General features: G+C 41.5%; 1 protein-coding gene across 2 annotated transcripts; it reads right to left on the reverse strand.

Annotated features, from left to right (window-relative positions):
• Positions 1 to 2640: 2640 nt before the first annotated feature.
• Positions 2641 to 14766, reverse strand: NPTX1 (neuronal pentraxin 1). Of its 2 annotated transcripts, none has more exons than XM_072112475.1 (5): positions 14101 to 14766; positions 13737 to 13851; positions 12178 to 12422; positions 10009 to 10188; positions 2641 to 8593 (listed from the first exon to the last, which is right to left on the reverse strand). In XM_072112475.1, the coding sequence occupies exons 1-5, from the start codon at positions 14551 to 14553 to the stop codon at positions 8372 to 8374; spliced, it is 1215 nt and encodes a 404-aa protein (XP_071968576.1). In that variant the 5' UTR covers positions 14554 to 14766; the 3' UTR covers positions 2641 to 8371. The 2 variants fall into 2 exon arrangements, with proteins under 2 accessions (XP_071968576.1, XP_071968575.1); XM_072112474.1 differs by having other exon boundaries at positions 13644 to 13851; positions 14101 to 14685.
• Between the last annotated feature and the right edge of the window lie 269 nt (positions 14767 to 15035).

Genomic DNA, 15035 nt, shown 5'->3' on the forward strand with positions numbered 1-15035 from the left:
TAAAAAAGGATTTATCTATCTATCTATCTATCTATCTATCTATCTATCTCCCCCCATCATTATCCAGGGTATTGGGGTCTTATCTAACCTTCCATTCTCTGTGCTGTTAGAGTCATGAATGAGGCCGCTGCTCTTGCGTTACATAAACGCGGCGAGTGTCAGAATGAAAAAATTCTAGCACCAGTCCCCTGAGACACTGTGCAAGGTCATACGGAAAAAATAAGTCTTTCTAAGAATAATTAAGACTGGATGTTATGTCACTGTGTAAAGCCAGAATCCATCTTAGAATCCATGTGACCTGAAGGGCGATGAAAGCGGATAGACCGCGGAGTTCAAGAAGCTTCTAAATGAAACTTCTCATAGAATTGTCCGCGGGGATATTTCTTGTTCTAGGAAAGCACTAACAATATTACAGAACCTTTTCTGTGGTCGCCGGGAAGGTCTTGCTTAGATGAAAGACACAGACACCACCATAATGGGGCTCTAATACAAGCAAAAAAAACCGATATCAAGCAACTTTGCAAATATTATCTGCCGTTTTGTGTATACAGCTCCAGTACAGAACCGCTGACCACCACGGCTCCGGATCACAGAGTAAACAATAGTCTTTTTCTGTAATCTGACCCAGGAGTCAAATCTTACAGTAATCCCTCTGCCTACACATAGGTGTACATAGGAGCTGAGTACACAAAACGACAGGAATAATGGAACATCTGTAGTTTTACGCCGTTTCTCTGTCTGTCAACTATGGTGCCCCCGATGTACGGTAAAAAGCAAAAGGGGAAACAATGGTGCACATTTACTAAGGGTCCTGCGGCTGCGATTCCGTCGGGTTTTCCCGAATATTCCCGATTTGCGCTGAATTGCCCCGGGTTTTTGCCGCACGTGATCGGATTGTGGCGCATCGGCGCCGGCTTTCACGTGACAGAAATCAGGGGGCGTGGCCGTCGGACAACCCAGCGGATTCGGAAAAAACGCAGAATTTAAAAACGATTTGTGTCTCAAGATACGCACTCACATGCACCAGGAAGAAGCAGGTGAACTCCGGCAGAACTCAGGCGCACGACCTTAGTGAATCCCGGCAGACCCGAAACCTCGTCGGACAACGCGCCGCAGGACCGTGGCTGGACCGGGTAAGTAAATGAGCCCCAATGTTCTGAGTTTTTGCATTTTAAGCTCCATCTCTCACCATCCACTAAAGCTTTAAGAATGTCTACAAAATAATGGTAAACACACAATTATGTAGACCAGGGGTGTGAGGCACATGACCTTGAGTTATCCGGACCATCTCCCTGCTTCTATGCTTTGCTAATCAGGAGGCAGCATTGGGCTAGGGTAACCATGATACTTACCTTTCTCCGCTCTCGCAGATAAGTTCCCATAACGCTCATGGGAGCTTATGAACCAACTCCACTGTCAGAACGTTTACACCTTGTGATCAACCAATGTGTTGATATTTTCATCGGATGTCCACCTCTTGGTTCTGAAATGTATGGACAAACTTCATTTCGTTTCTTTACATCTGTCATGACACTTACATGATCCGGTTTGTAAATTTTCTTGCACAAGAGATCACAATTGATGAGCTGGACAACGCTGTTTCTCTTTTCTTCTGAAATCTTCCTAATGGCTGCTCCTCAATTCTTATGATTAACTTTTGTTTGCTAGATGTCACATTGAGGCTGAGGCCTCTCCCTACACGGTGAGTGTTTGCTGCATATTGCAGCAAACACCCACTGGTAACACCCTAAGATTGACGCTGGCAAAGCTGCTAGCTGCGGTAAAATGCTTCCACCGTGTGGGCGCCGCTATGTTGGCTCTGATTGTCCCTCCCTGTGACATCATCGGGGAGCGATGATATGTGCCTATGACAAACTTGTGTCTTTGTAAGACCTGAGGCTTTATAGCAGCTGATCATTTGTTACAATGTGGAAGTGGCCATACTGCAGCAAATGGTAGGATCAATCAGACAACCTAGGTTTAAAGTACCCTAGGGGGTCTTAAAAATAGTAAAATACATTTTTTTAAAAGTTAAAAATAAATGAATAAAACCTAAAAATTCTAATCAACCCCTAGAACTAATATAAATATAAATAAAAAGTCAGATTCAAAAACATGTCCCAAAATAATGTCCAACCTTTCAAAATATAATAATGGTTATTCCCGGCGTTTAACCCGACGATTTGAATTTTTGTAAATTTATAAAATCATCATAAAAACCTATATAAATTTGTTTTTTTGTGATCGTACCGAACCAAAGAATAAAGTAGACATGTCATTTGGGGTGCACAGTGAAAACTGTAAAATCCAAGCCCACAAGAAAATGCTGCAAATGTATTTTTTTACCAATTTCCCTGCATTTGGAATTTTTTTCTCAATTCCCAGTACACGGCATGAAATATTTAATACCATCACTATGAAGTGCAATTTTTTTTAATGCAAAAAACAAGCCCCCACACAGCTCTTTACATGAAAATATAAAAAAAAAATTATATAGTCAAAATTGATAGTAGTTCAGAAAACAAAAAGCACATTGAATAATAACTGGCGAAAATTGTGACCGTCTGTGTTCACATTTTCTTTTGATTGATAGGTCCCCCCTCCCCAAAAAAAAAAAAAAAAACAAGTCGTGAATTCAGATTGCTTCTTCTCTTTTTTTTATTGTGTAAAAATAAAGTCAACAATTTCAGCAGTGAAATCAAACATAAAAGCAGAATGAAAGGGGAAAAGGAACATAAACAATATAAATAAAGGTCATAGGTGGCCCATAAAATCCGAAAATACAAAGGAGATATAGAGAATATGGGGGGGGGGTGACACTGAGGTTCAATATAGGGAAAAATTACAGCTTTGGTCTGCAAAAAACAAATGGAATACTCCAAAAATTTGGGAGCATCCATTGGATACTGTAGGGGGAACAGTATTACGGTAAATAAGTAAAATTTACAGTGAATAAAAATGTGTTTTTTTTGCGCTTGGACTTTGTTCCGTTGTCCATTACTACTATACAGTGTGATAAGAAATCTTACTGAGCGGGCAGAGGGATACACAAGGTTCTCTCCATTGTCTGGATATCCTGGTGTCTACTATCTGCTTATGGAAGGATTTAAAGGGGCGCTGAAGCAGCAGCAGAAGGTCAAGTATTATGGAAAATACTTATGTAACAGCATTAGATATATAATCAGACATCTGTCGTCATCACAACCCAGACTTTTCATCCATGTTACATAAGCTATTAAAGGGATCCCGCAATCTGACCTACTAGACCCATGTTATAGAGTAGGGAGAGCGTATAAGATTGATATAGAAAATTAAGCATAACTTGTCATTTACTAATTTTACATATCTGCTTATTCTAGGATTAGAAGTCTGGTGGGCAGTCGTATTCAGCGATTTAGAGTAAATTATTCATTAAAACCCGCCCACTGGACTCCTAAGCGCAGAAAAGCGGATATTTCAATCAATATATTACAAGTTATTCTGGTAAATTATTCTGCTCAGCCCTTCCTCTTCTATAACATGAGAAACTGGAGGGTTCCCTTTAATAGCATATTTGTTACACACCATTGGCTACAAAATGGCTACAAATGTTCCGTTGTCCATTACTACTATACAGTGTGATAAGAAATCTTACTGAGCGGGCAGAGGGATACACAAGGTTCTCTCCATTGTCTGGATATCCTGGTGTCTACTATCTGCTTATGGAAGGATTTAAAGGGGCGCTGAAGCAGCAGCCCTTCCTCTTCTATAACATGAGAAACTGGAGGGTTCCCTTTAATAGCATATTTGTTACACACCATTGGCTACAAAATGGCTACAAATGTTCCGTTGTCCATTACTACTATACAGTGTGATAAGAAATCTACAAAATGGGACCCTATGGGGGTCAGTTAAATAATTTTAAAAGGAATCTACCACCAGGATGAAGGATTGTAAATCAAGCACATTGACATGCTGATGTGTGCCCCCTCTGGCAGGATCTGCTCTTCTTTTAGCTTCCTATGCCCTTGTTTTTACAAAAAAAGGCTATAAAATTATGCTAATGAGCTCGAGGCACTCCAGGCTCCATAGCTGTTAATTGTGCCCTGGAGCCCTTTAGACTCATTTGCATAATTTTAAAAGCATTTTTTTTGTAAAAACAAGCACATAAGAAGCTAAAAGAAGAGCGGATCCTGCCAGAGGGGGCACACACCAGTTTGTCAGTGTGCTTGGTTTGCAGTCCTTCATCCTGGTGGTAGATTCATTTGATACTGAAGTGCTATTGGTTGCCCTTGTAATGCGCGGAGTGGATTTGCTATGTTTCTCATAAAAATGCATAGCAGTGATGTGTATCCAAAAGCGGATGAAAACTGGGGTTGTAGAACTAAATGCCCATATTCTTGGTGGATGTAGCACCGTTGTAGAAAGCATTAGGATGGATGACAATGGCCTGGGTCATATATAAGAGTATACATAAAACTGAATGTAAAGGGGGGACCCAAACTTGGAATATGGGCACAATAATGGACACCAGATAAAACCGCATCGCCCCTGCAGAAATCTGAATGGTTTATTAGTAATTCTTTTTTATTTTTAGACCATGAAAATGCAGCAGCTTCCATTTTAGGAGACGTCACAGCATTGTCAGACTGGCCCACCAGCACCAGAGGGTCCTCCCGGCAGGGGCGTAACTTGAAGGGGTGCAGAGGTTGCGGTCGCACATGGGCCCAAGAGGTTTAGGGGGCCCTTATGGTGTCACTTTCCCATATGAGAAGACTATTACTATAAACCAAACATTAAAGTCGGGGGCCTGGCATAGACTTTGCACTGGGGCCCATCAGCTTCTAGTTACGCCACTGCCTCCCAGGGTGTAGCCCAATGCTGGAAGCCCCCCTAGTAGAAGACAACCTAATTTGGAGTCAAGTCCGATGCTGCGTCACAGGGTTATAAATAGAATTTCCTTAAATACTCTGTTCCAGCCAATCAGAGCCTAACTCATAGCACATTGGTGGACATCTATAAGAAGTGTCTGAGGTAAAACTGTGCTAGTTACCCAAGATAACCAATCAGAGCTCACCTTTAATTTTATAAACAGCTGTGGGGAGATAAAAGCTGAGCTCTGATTGGTTGCCAACAGTTTTACCTCAGACACTTCTTATAAATGTCCCCCATTGTATATTTCTCACCCAGAATCAGCAGTTCGCAACAAGCACGCGTTGGGAGAAGAAATTTTTAGCGGCGTACATGATGCGCTAGTTGCAGACTACTGCTTTAGAAGGGAATCATACTCAATTTTGACGATAAGTCAAAACTCGATAAGACTTGATATGATTACAGTCCAATACCGAATAGTATACACAAGCAATAGAAAACATAGAAATTCTGTGAAAATAAGTGCTTTTTTCTATATATTTCTCTCATTTTATACAATTTGAGGGAGGGTAGCCCAAATCTGAACTCATCAGAATGCACCTTTTCCATATATACTATATATATATATATATTTATGTATAGATCCTTTTATTTTTTTTGTATACAACATGACATATAATAAATTTCCTTTTAGAATCTGATACAGAACACTGAGTTATCAAAATGAGGAAGGCTAGAGACGGCATCACACCCGCCGGAGGCAATATACGGGGACGACCCCCCCGATAGCTACATCAGAAAGTATGGCCTTGTTTTGGGGGGGGGGGGCAAGGGGGGTTTACACAGTAATTAGGCAAAAATACACTGTCGTTCAAACAGTATCCATCCTAAAATGGCGCGTACCTGAGAGAGGCGTATTAGCTTCAGTGCAAGTCTGAAATACAACAAGGAGAAAACTCTGCGCTTGACATCTTTAGTCTTTAGGGATTGTCTGTGGCTACATGGACAGAGGAGGGCGCTATTGTCTCCTCTACAGCAGCTTCAAGGGTATATACATAAGTGGGAGTTGAGGTGCCATAGAGGGGGGAATAGGCTCCAGACTAAGTTGTCCCCCTTCCCAATAACCCTTTGGATCCCTCCTCCCAAATAAAGACATCCCCTGTAATATTTTAGAGGGGGCACAGGATCTCATGAAAGAAACCAAATGAGTTTATACAGCCTTTTTTAGGCAGTGCATCATGGGAAAAGAAAGTATGCAAATTAGTTCATGTCAGCCAAACCGGGGAGCCCTCTTGAAGGCATAACCAGGGGTGCGCCAGCTGTGAGGCGAGTTGAGCCTCTCGCCTCAGGCGGCGCTATCTGCAGAAAGTTGGGATCAGCGTCAGGGGAGCAGTCATCTGTTACAAAGCAGAACTTGACACTTAAAAATAGTGTCAAATCCTTCGCACAAGATGTCAGCGTGGGTGTGAGACACTGCATGAAGAACCTATGTACTAAAATAATCAAATAATTCAAGTTCACCCCTGGGTATAACAGGACTTTTTTGGAGTCTCTTGCCCCTCGGTTTGGTTGAATGAATCTAATTTACATATATCTAGAAAGGAGAGGAGAACTGTCTGGAGCATCACATCATCGCTCCCTGTTCTTAAAGAGATGAATCAGCTTTGGCTATGGCTATGGTACCCCCTCCTCTCCTCTGTGTACCTCCCTTGTGTCACTCTGCCCATAGACCGAACCCTCCTCCCATCTACTCTGTTTCCCACTTACATATTTAAAGCAAAAATCTATTTTTTCCCCTTAAATTCCTTTAAGGCATGGTCCCCCTGCAGGACAAGCTATGGCAAGATGTGGCTCTATAATTCCCAGCAGAAGATGCACAGAGAAAGTGGCAAGAAAGCTACAGAGAAGTTAGTAGAGAGGGGAATGGATATGGCCTGCAGATAGGACACTATGTACAATCTGCTCAGCTCCTCCTGCTCTATAACATGCTGTCTGCAGATAGGACACTATGTACAATCTGCTCAGCTCCTCCTGCTCCATAACATGCTACCTAAAGATTGTACCATGTGTAAGCTCACAGCGCAGATATATAACATGCTCCCTGTAGCTCGGCTTACACAGGTCCAGCCCTATTAAGGATAGAAAACTGATGGCTGCTTTCTTTCAGAATCAGCGCCAGACCTGTCCAGAATATTGCAGCCTAGTCCTATTCCCATAAGCAGAGCTGTAATACCTTCTGCATCCTGCGGCTGGGTGTGGCGCCACTGAAATAAAGCAGCCATTCTATCATTATAGACCTCACACACACACATACAGGGGGCATCTTGCTAGACCTCTCCTCTTCTTGAGCCCTAGATATATTTTAAGATGAATATTTGCCTGGGGGAAAAGTAACCCTCATCATGGCTGGTAATGAAAGTGCATCGAAAGAGAACTCAGTAACCCTGGTGTATGAAAGTTACACTTCTTCTTATTCTTTTTTTGCAATTTTTTCTTTTTTCTTTTTTTTTTTTTATACAAAGGGTTAAAATATATTCGAACCAATATCTGGAAAAGTTTACGATTCCTCATAACAAATCTGTGACGTTATCAAATCTCGTAAATGTCCTTTGCGAAGCTCGTGATGTATCAACCCTAAATTTTTCCAGAAATTATCATAGACCGGAAAACGCGTCGGTAAAAGGTGGGGGGAGGGGAAATGCAAGGAGGTCGGTCATGCAGACAAGAGGAACGCAAAAAACAAGCAAAACGTCATTGGCTCCAAAAAAAATGAAATATTTACAAAGTCGAGATATTCCCTCTAAAAATACGAGATGCTACGGTGAGTGTCGGCGCCCCCCCTCCTCCAGTGGAGGGGCTGCTGTATTGTCTGCCATGCTCATAGAATCTGCTGGAGTTAGTCGGTTCCCATAACCCTGACTGCGTGAAGCTATTCACTGACAGCAATCAGAAAAAAAAAAAAAAAAACGCAAAGAGCTGGAGACGGCATAACAAACATCTAGAACCATGTATAAAGAGAAGAGGAGTCGGAAAAAAAGATGGGAAAAAAAACAAAACAAACAAACCGAACCCCAAAAATGTGCTGAATATCGGTAACCAGCGCAAGGCACTCAAGATTAACCCCGTCCCTGCTGGAGTCACTGGGGACCTAGAACACAGTGCAGGTCCCTCCAGCAGCTAAGAGGTTAAACCCAGTTGGCAATGTGAAAACCAAACCCTTCCGAAAGTAAAAATCTCTCCCTAGAAACAAGATACAAAGGATCCTCTCTCCGACCGAAATATATGCCCCTGCGTGCCCGTCCTACGAAACAATGAAGGTTCGCTCCGAGATGCAATGTGTGGCTGAATGGGTTAAAAGAAGTGAACAGATCTGCGATAGTTTTTTTTTTTTCCCCACCGAAAAAAAATTTTTTAAAAATGAGACACCCTCGTGGCTGATGAGCCCTCGTCTGAAAGGCAGGTGCAGGATGACGCTGATGATATCTCTTAGAAGCTTAGGAAACGAAATCCACCAATCTGTTCAGTTGATCTGACGACATGCATCGAATGTCCACTTGGTGGCGCCACCAAAGATCTCAATGTTGGTCTCTGCCCAACTTATGACATTACCAGTCAGTGCCTTGTTGCTGCACGTTGCCAGGTTATAGACTTCGCCCACCGTCAGCTTTCTATCCCACATATTGAAATGGGCCAGTTCTCCCACGAAAGCCTGGGTGGCGTCAAACCCACCTCCTAGGGTGTCCTTTAAGAATGAGAAAACAATGCGGTGATGTTTCGTGTTATTGTCCTCCCTGCTAATTATTCTGTGTGGAGTGATATTTAAAGGGGGACTCCAGTTAGAAGCGTTAAAGGCATCTATAGAATATGCAAAAATGCACTATAGGGGGAGCTCCACCTCTGGGACCCCCCCAACTAATGGGAAATACAGGGCTCCTAGATCCTATGTGTTTGAAAAGAGGGTGCAAGTGCCCTCCAATGTGAAAGGGGAATATCCCTTTAAGCTGGTCTGCCCTGTACATGAATCAAACAGGGGTCAGATCGCAGGATCCCTAATTCTATGAATACTTTACATAAGAAAAAGAAATCTACCATCAAAATCCATCATGATAAACCAGGGACATTACTCAAAGATACAGGCCCCGTGATAATCTTCTTATATTTGTTATCCATGGCCTCCTTCCTTCTAAAATCAACTTTTAAATTATGCGAATGAGTCTGAAAAGCTCTGGGTTGTTACCAGAGCTTCTCCATTGTTGTAGCTTCATAGACTGTTACACTGGGCAGCAGCACTTTCCCCTACCACTGTGTGTGATTACATCAGGCAAGGAAGTGCTGAGGGAGGAGGAGGGGGAGGGGAGACAGTGTAACATCCTGTGAAGCTACAACAAAAAGACGGGCTCTGGTAACACACCCCAGAGCTCTTCTGGTTTATTAGCTTCATTTTAAAAGTTGATTTTAGAAGGAACGAGGTCATGGATAACACATATAATAAGATTACCACAGTCTCAGTGCCTGGATCTATTAGTAAGTTTCCCCGGTTTATCATCATGGATTTTGAGGGTAGATTTCCTTTAAGCATTTGCCCTGCCTTGAACATACTTGCATTAATTAAGAAAATACTGCCACCTATAGACTAAAAAATAGATATGAACATATTGGAGAATCTCTGTATTTAGTAATAGCTGCTTGTTCAGGTTTGTAAGAAACGATCTTATACAAACAGCGCCACACTTGTCTACAGGTTGTGTGTGGTATTGCAGCTTAGTCCCATTTACAGTAAAGAGTTGTATTCAAATGCCCTATAGGTTTCATTGTATATAAAGGGGCACTGCAGGGTCTACCCCTAGCGGCCATTATAGGGCACAAAGCTCTGAGAGGTTAGAGTTTCACTCTTTTGTTTGCATGCGATAAGCGCTGCCTGAGGACTTCTATTATTAGGTAAAATATCTCCATTTGACTATTTTGCAAACTTTCTTGCATAGGATACTTGAATCAATGCTAAAAGTCTAAATATGTGTCTAAACTTGTATGAATTCTGTCATTGATCAATGAAGGACGTTCCATGCTGTTACTATAAAGAATCCTTCCCTATAGTGGTGAGGGATCTGCTGGATATTTCTTAGGATTTTTCCTTAGACATGAGTCAGTGGTACCTACCTGCTCCTGACCGATCACCAGCACTCCCTGGTGCTTGATAGGGTGATAGGGAGCCAGGTTTTCTCCGTTCCCTCTCAGTACTCCATCCTGATAGGCTTCCCAGACGCCATCTCTCGTGGTCCAGGCGATGCAGATGTGATGCCATTTACCATCATTGATCACAAAGGGCAGTTTTGCCACCTGAATGATAAGAGATGATGTTCTGCTCAGTGCAGTCATATAGAGATCTATTCACACATTGTATGATGACAAAGAGGGCGCCCCCTACACTTAGAAGATAGACGGAGCATCCTCATGGACAGGATTCTTTACTGTAAGAGCAGTGACACCATGGACCTTGCTGTGTCAGTCGGTACAATGTACAAGCTCAGGAGGGGCCTAGATGACTTTCTTAAAAAAAAAAATGATATCATATGATAATAAATAATAAACTTTATTTATATAGCGCCATCACATTCCATAGCGCTTTACACATTCTGGGGAATCTGCTATGTTATAAGAACTAGACTCCTGGGATAGGGTGATCATCCAGGGATTTATTCCCACTGCCATGATTGGAGTCAGGAGAGAATTTTATTTCCCACTATGGGTTAACTGGAATACTACATATTCATTTTGGCCTTCATGATCAACACTTGTAGGATTATAGCTCCGTGATAATGGGTCTGAGTCTTTATCCAACTTTATCTACGATTACCCTCTGATATTTTAGAATATGGTGGTAAATAAAATACACACAGATAGATAATGTTATATAGCTCTAGATATTGATAGAAATATATACAACATACGCTACTATAAAACCAGAAATGGGAGATCCACATCCCAACATTTGTGCTTTACAGCCAACAAAAACAATTACACCCTATGACCTGTAGGTGGAGATATGGAGTTGTAATAGCAATAACATGCAGTTACATTGTTCCACAATGTAATATATTTATACTTATATAACAAGTGTATATTTGTATCCACTGCACAATATAATCCATGAAGATCTATCCCATATTTATTTATCTATCTTCTGTTTATTCTATCTATCCATCTCATATCTTTCTATCGATCCATCAATCTAAATGGACATCACTCTATGGTTAAATTATTTTTTTTAAATGAGTCATTCTATCTTTAAATTATCTATCTATATATCTATATCTATCTTTCTATCTATATTTGATCATCTATGTATCTATCATATATTTATCTCTTTCTCTCTCTCTCTCTTTGTCCTTCTCTCTATCTCTCTTCTATCTATCCATCAATCTATTGAGCTTTCTACGGTTTATCTGCAAGAATGGGCAGCACATCAATAGTTAAAAAATAAAAGTGTTTTTTCGTACCAAAAGTGCACAATCACATTTAGACTATATCCATCTATCATCTTTTTATCTATCTAACCATCTCACATCTATCTTTGTATTCATCTATATATCAATATCTATATATATTCTATTATTTATTTATGTCTATATTCTCTCTATATCCTATCTATCTTCTAACTACCTATCTTCTATCTATCTCCTATCTATCTATCTATCTATCTATCTATCTATCTATCTATCTACCTATCTTCTATCTATCTCCTATCTATCTATCTATCTATCTATCTATCTATCTATCTATCTATCTATCTATCTATCTATCTATCTATCTATCTATCTACCTATCTTCTATCTATTTCCTATCTATCTATCTATCTATCTATCCATCTATCTCCTATCTATCTATCTATCTCCTATCTATCTATCTATCTATCTATCTATCTATCTATCTATCTATCTATCTATCTATCTATCTCCTATCTATCTATCTATCTATCTACCTATCTTCTATCTATCTCCTATCTATCTATCTATCTATCTATCCATCTCCTATCTATCTATCTATCTATCTATCTATCTATCTATCTATCTAATATCTAAAAAAATGCAATGAGGCAGCACTCCAGTAAGTAGAAAGGTGATCTTTATTCACCCATGGCAAAATAAGGTGCAACATTTCAGCTCATCCATAGAGCCATTATCTATCTATCTATCTATCTATCTATCTATCTATCTATCTCATATCTATCTATTTCCTATCTATGCATCTCATATCTACCTAATATCTATCCATATCTATCTATATCTTTCTATCATAGATTACATTGAATTATACATATTTATGTACCTTGTCATTTATTAGTATTTCCATCGGATTATTCCCCCACTCGATGAGGACCAGCTCATTAGCTTGGCCGGGCACTGCATAAGAAAACGGGGTGCCAACGCCTGGCGAAGCGTTAGATTTGAGCCACATGCAGACGGTGAAGGCGTACATCTCAGGGAGACTCTTTTTCACTTTGGCATACATGTAGTTAGTCCTCAGAGGGAAGGTGAGCTGGAACTTGTCTGCAGGTCTGCTCTCCTTTTGGCCTGAAAAATAAAATTATTGCAGACCCTTAGCATCACTTCTTCCATGTCATTGCCTTAAGAGCAGTAGGGGGCGCTAGAGAGGCATACCCGATCATGGTTACATTTAATACTAGTCAAAGGGCAATGGCTTGGGGTAGTTGCAGCCCTTACAGAGCTGTAAAGCAAGAATTCGCAAACACTGTTCAATATTCAGTTTGCATTCAGTGGTGAAACTGACTAGAATGGACTCGCACAAGCAAGATGTGGTCTGAGGGGATGGAAATGCTGAGAGAGCTAAATCCTGCACAGGTCAGCTAGACATGAGCACACATCTGCAGTGAGAACACAATGCAACATGGGACTAGCAGACTAAAAGGGGTTATGGTACTTGTAGTCCTCGTCTATAAATGATGTCATCAGGGGGTTATGGTTCTTGCAGTCCTTATCTATAAATGATGTCATCAGGGGGTTATGGTACTTGTAGTCCTCACCTATAACTGACATCATCAGGGGGTTATGGTACTTGTAGTCCTCGTCTATAACTGACATAATCAGGGGGTTATGGTACGTGTAGTCCTCGTCTATAACTGACATCATCAGGGGGTTATGGTACTTGTATTCCTCGTCTATAACTGACATCATCAGGGGGTTATGGTACTTGTAGTCCTCGTCTAAAACTGACATCATCAGGGGGTTATGGTACTTGTATTCCTTGTCTATAAATTATGTAATCGGGGGTTATGGTACTTGTAGTCCTCATCTATAACTGACATAATCAGGGGATTATGGTACTTGTAGTCCTCGTCTATAACTGACATAATCAGGGGGTTATGGTACTTGTAGTCTTCATCTATAACTGACATTATCAGGGGATTATGGTACTTGTAATCCTTGTCCATAATTGATATGATCAGGGGGTTATGGTACTTGTAGTCCTCGTCTATAATTGATGTCATCAAGGGGTTGTGGTACTTGTAGTCCTCGTCTATAACTGACATCATCGGGGGGTTATGGTACTTGTCATCCCCCCATATGTGAGTGATGTAATCAGGGATCATTACAAAGAATACATTTTACTCCTAATGCAATAGTCTCACCATACATCTGTCCTTGAGCCTCAGTTATTTAGTTGACTGAAGCCACCAAGACCATGGTTGACTATATGTGGATGATGATGATGATGCGAACCTATGAGGGGGTGACCACAATGGCATCCCTATCCCAAATAAGTTATCTCATCACCTTTTTCCAAGTCTGTGATCCTCTGCTGGAGGGAGGTCAGAGCACTCTCAATCTTCCCTCTCAGCTCGGTCTCATTCTTCACGTTCACCTTACCTTCTTCTAGGTTGTTCACCCTGGATAGGACTTGCTTCTCCAGGTCATCTATCTTGGTTTGCAGCAAATCTTTAAGGCTGGTGGCTTGGGCAGAAGCATTACCTCTGCTGTATTGCTGCAAGGGGGACAATGTCAAGCAGTCGGTAAGTGGATTGTTACAAGCATCAATGACATAGCACTACCTTAAGGAAACAGCTTGTCACCAGCTTATTGACATTGAGTGCCTTTTAGTGACAATTTAGTGATTACAGATAGAAATATCAAGGTGACGGAGTGGGTGAAGACGAGGCAGTGCACCCATTGCATGCCACTTATACTGCACAAAGACCACCACATATATATCTTATATAGGAGATTGACTTACCTCCAAGTTCTCCAGCCTGGTCTTCAGACTTTGCAGAGTCTGCCCCAACTGAGTGAGTGTCTCAGCTGTAGGGGTCCTGGACAAATCCCCCATTGTGTTTTTGGTGGTCCCTGTCTCTTTTTTCCTGGAACCTGGGGTACCAAGTTTGGGTTCATTAGAAGGGATTTCCTGGATTGGTTGCCCCTCACACCGTGCCAGTTTGCCCGTCAGATCCCTGATAGTATCCTTTTGATTCATGATAGTCTCTTTTTGCTGGATGACGGTCTCTCTCAGCTGTAGGATGGTGGTCTTCAGGTCTTCCGTGGGACCACTGTTCTGCATCGATGAAGTGCACATATCCATGTCAACAGGCACTGAAGTGCAGATAAACCTCGTTTGTGCAAAATTCTGTGCAGACCCCCTTAGAAAAAAGAAGGAGAGGAGGACACATCTCCAACAAGCTCCTGTGATCATGGCTTGGTCTTCAGTGAAGTCTATTACTTGAGGATGAGAAGTGCTGGAGCACTGATGGCTTTTAGGTTCAGTTCAGCACCAGGAGCTGTCCGCTGAGTGATTACCCTGCTGCAGTGCCAGCCCCTTATATAGTGCAGGGAGGAGGCTCAGCCTCACACAGGGAGGAAGGAATTCCTTTATAATTGTGTTGTGACAGGCACACACGACTTTAACCCCTCCATGCCTGCCATGGGTCTTTAGCGAGGAGAGGAATGGCACAAACGGTGCAAGAAATGAGCTCCACAAACCTTCACAAGCCTCAGTGAGACATATACACAGGACAAGGTCCAGCCACATCCTACTCTACTGAAAAAGTGCATTCTGCCAGTCAATGGTTAAGGATTTCCAGGGATAAGTGAATACAAACGTGAATGGCACAGAATACTAAAAATCTTCCAAAAACCGAAATATAAGAACGGATCATAAAGTTTATTCCAGGGGGC

The sequence above is a fragment of the Engystomops pustulosus genome, chromosome 6, assembly GCF_040894005.1.
Source record: "Engystomops pustulosus chromosome 6, aEngPut4.maternal, whole genome shotgun sequence".
NCBI lineage: Eukaryota > Metazoa > Chordata > Amphibia > Anura > Leptodactylidae > Engystomops > Engystomops pustulosus.

Bases quoted from the DNA above. Each gene is read 5' to 3' on its own strand.
- NPTX1 (XM_072112474.1), bottom strand. From the start codon at position 14,553: ATGATCACAGGAGCTTGTTGGAGATGTGTCCTCCTCTCCTTCTTTTTT. The intron at 13,852-14,100 runs GTAAGTCAATCT...TCCCCCTTGCAG, and splicing joins CCAGGCTGGAGAACTTGGAG to CAATACAGCAGAGGTAATGC. The intron at 12,423-13,643 runs GTGATGAGATAA...TTTATTTTTCAG, and splicing joins GATCACAGACTTGGAAAAAG to GCCAAAAGGAGAGCAGACCT.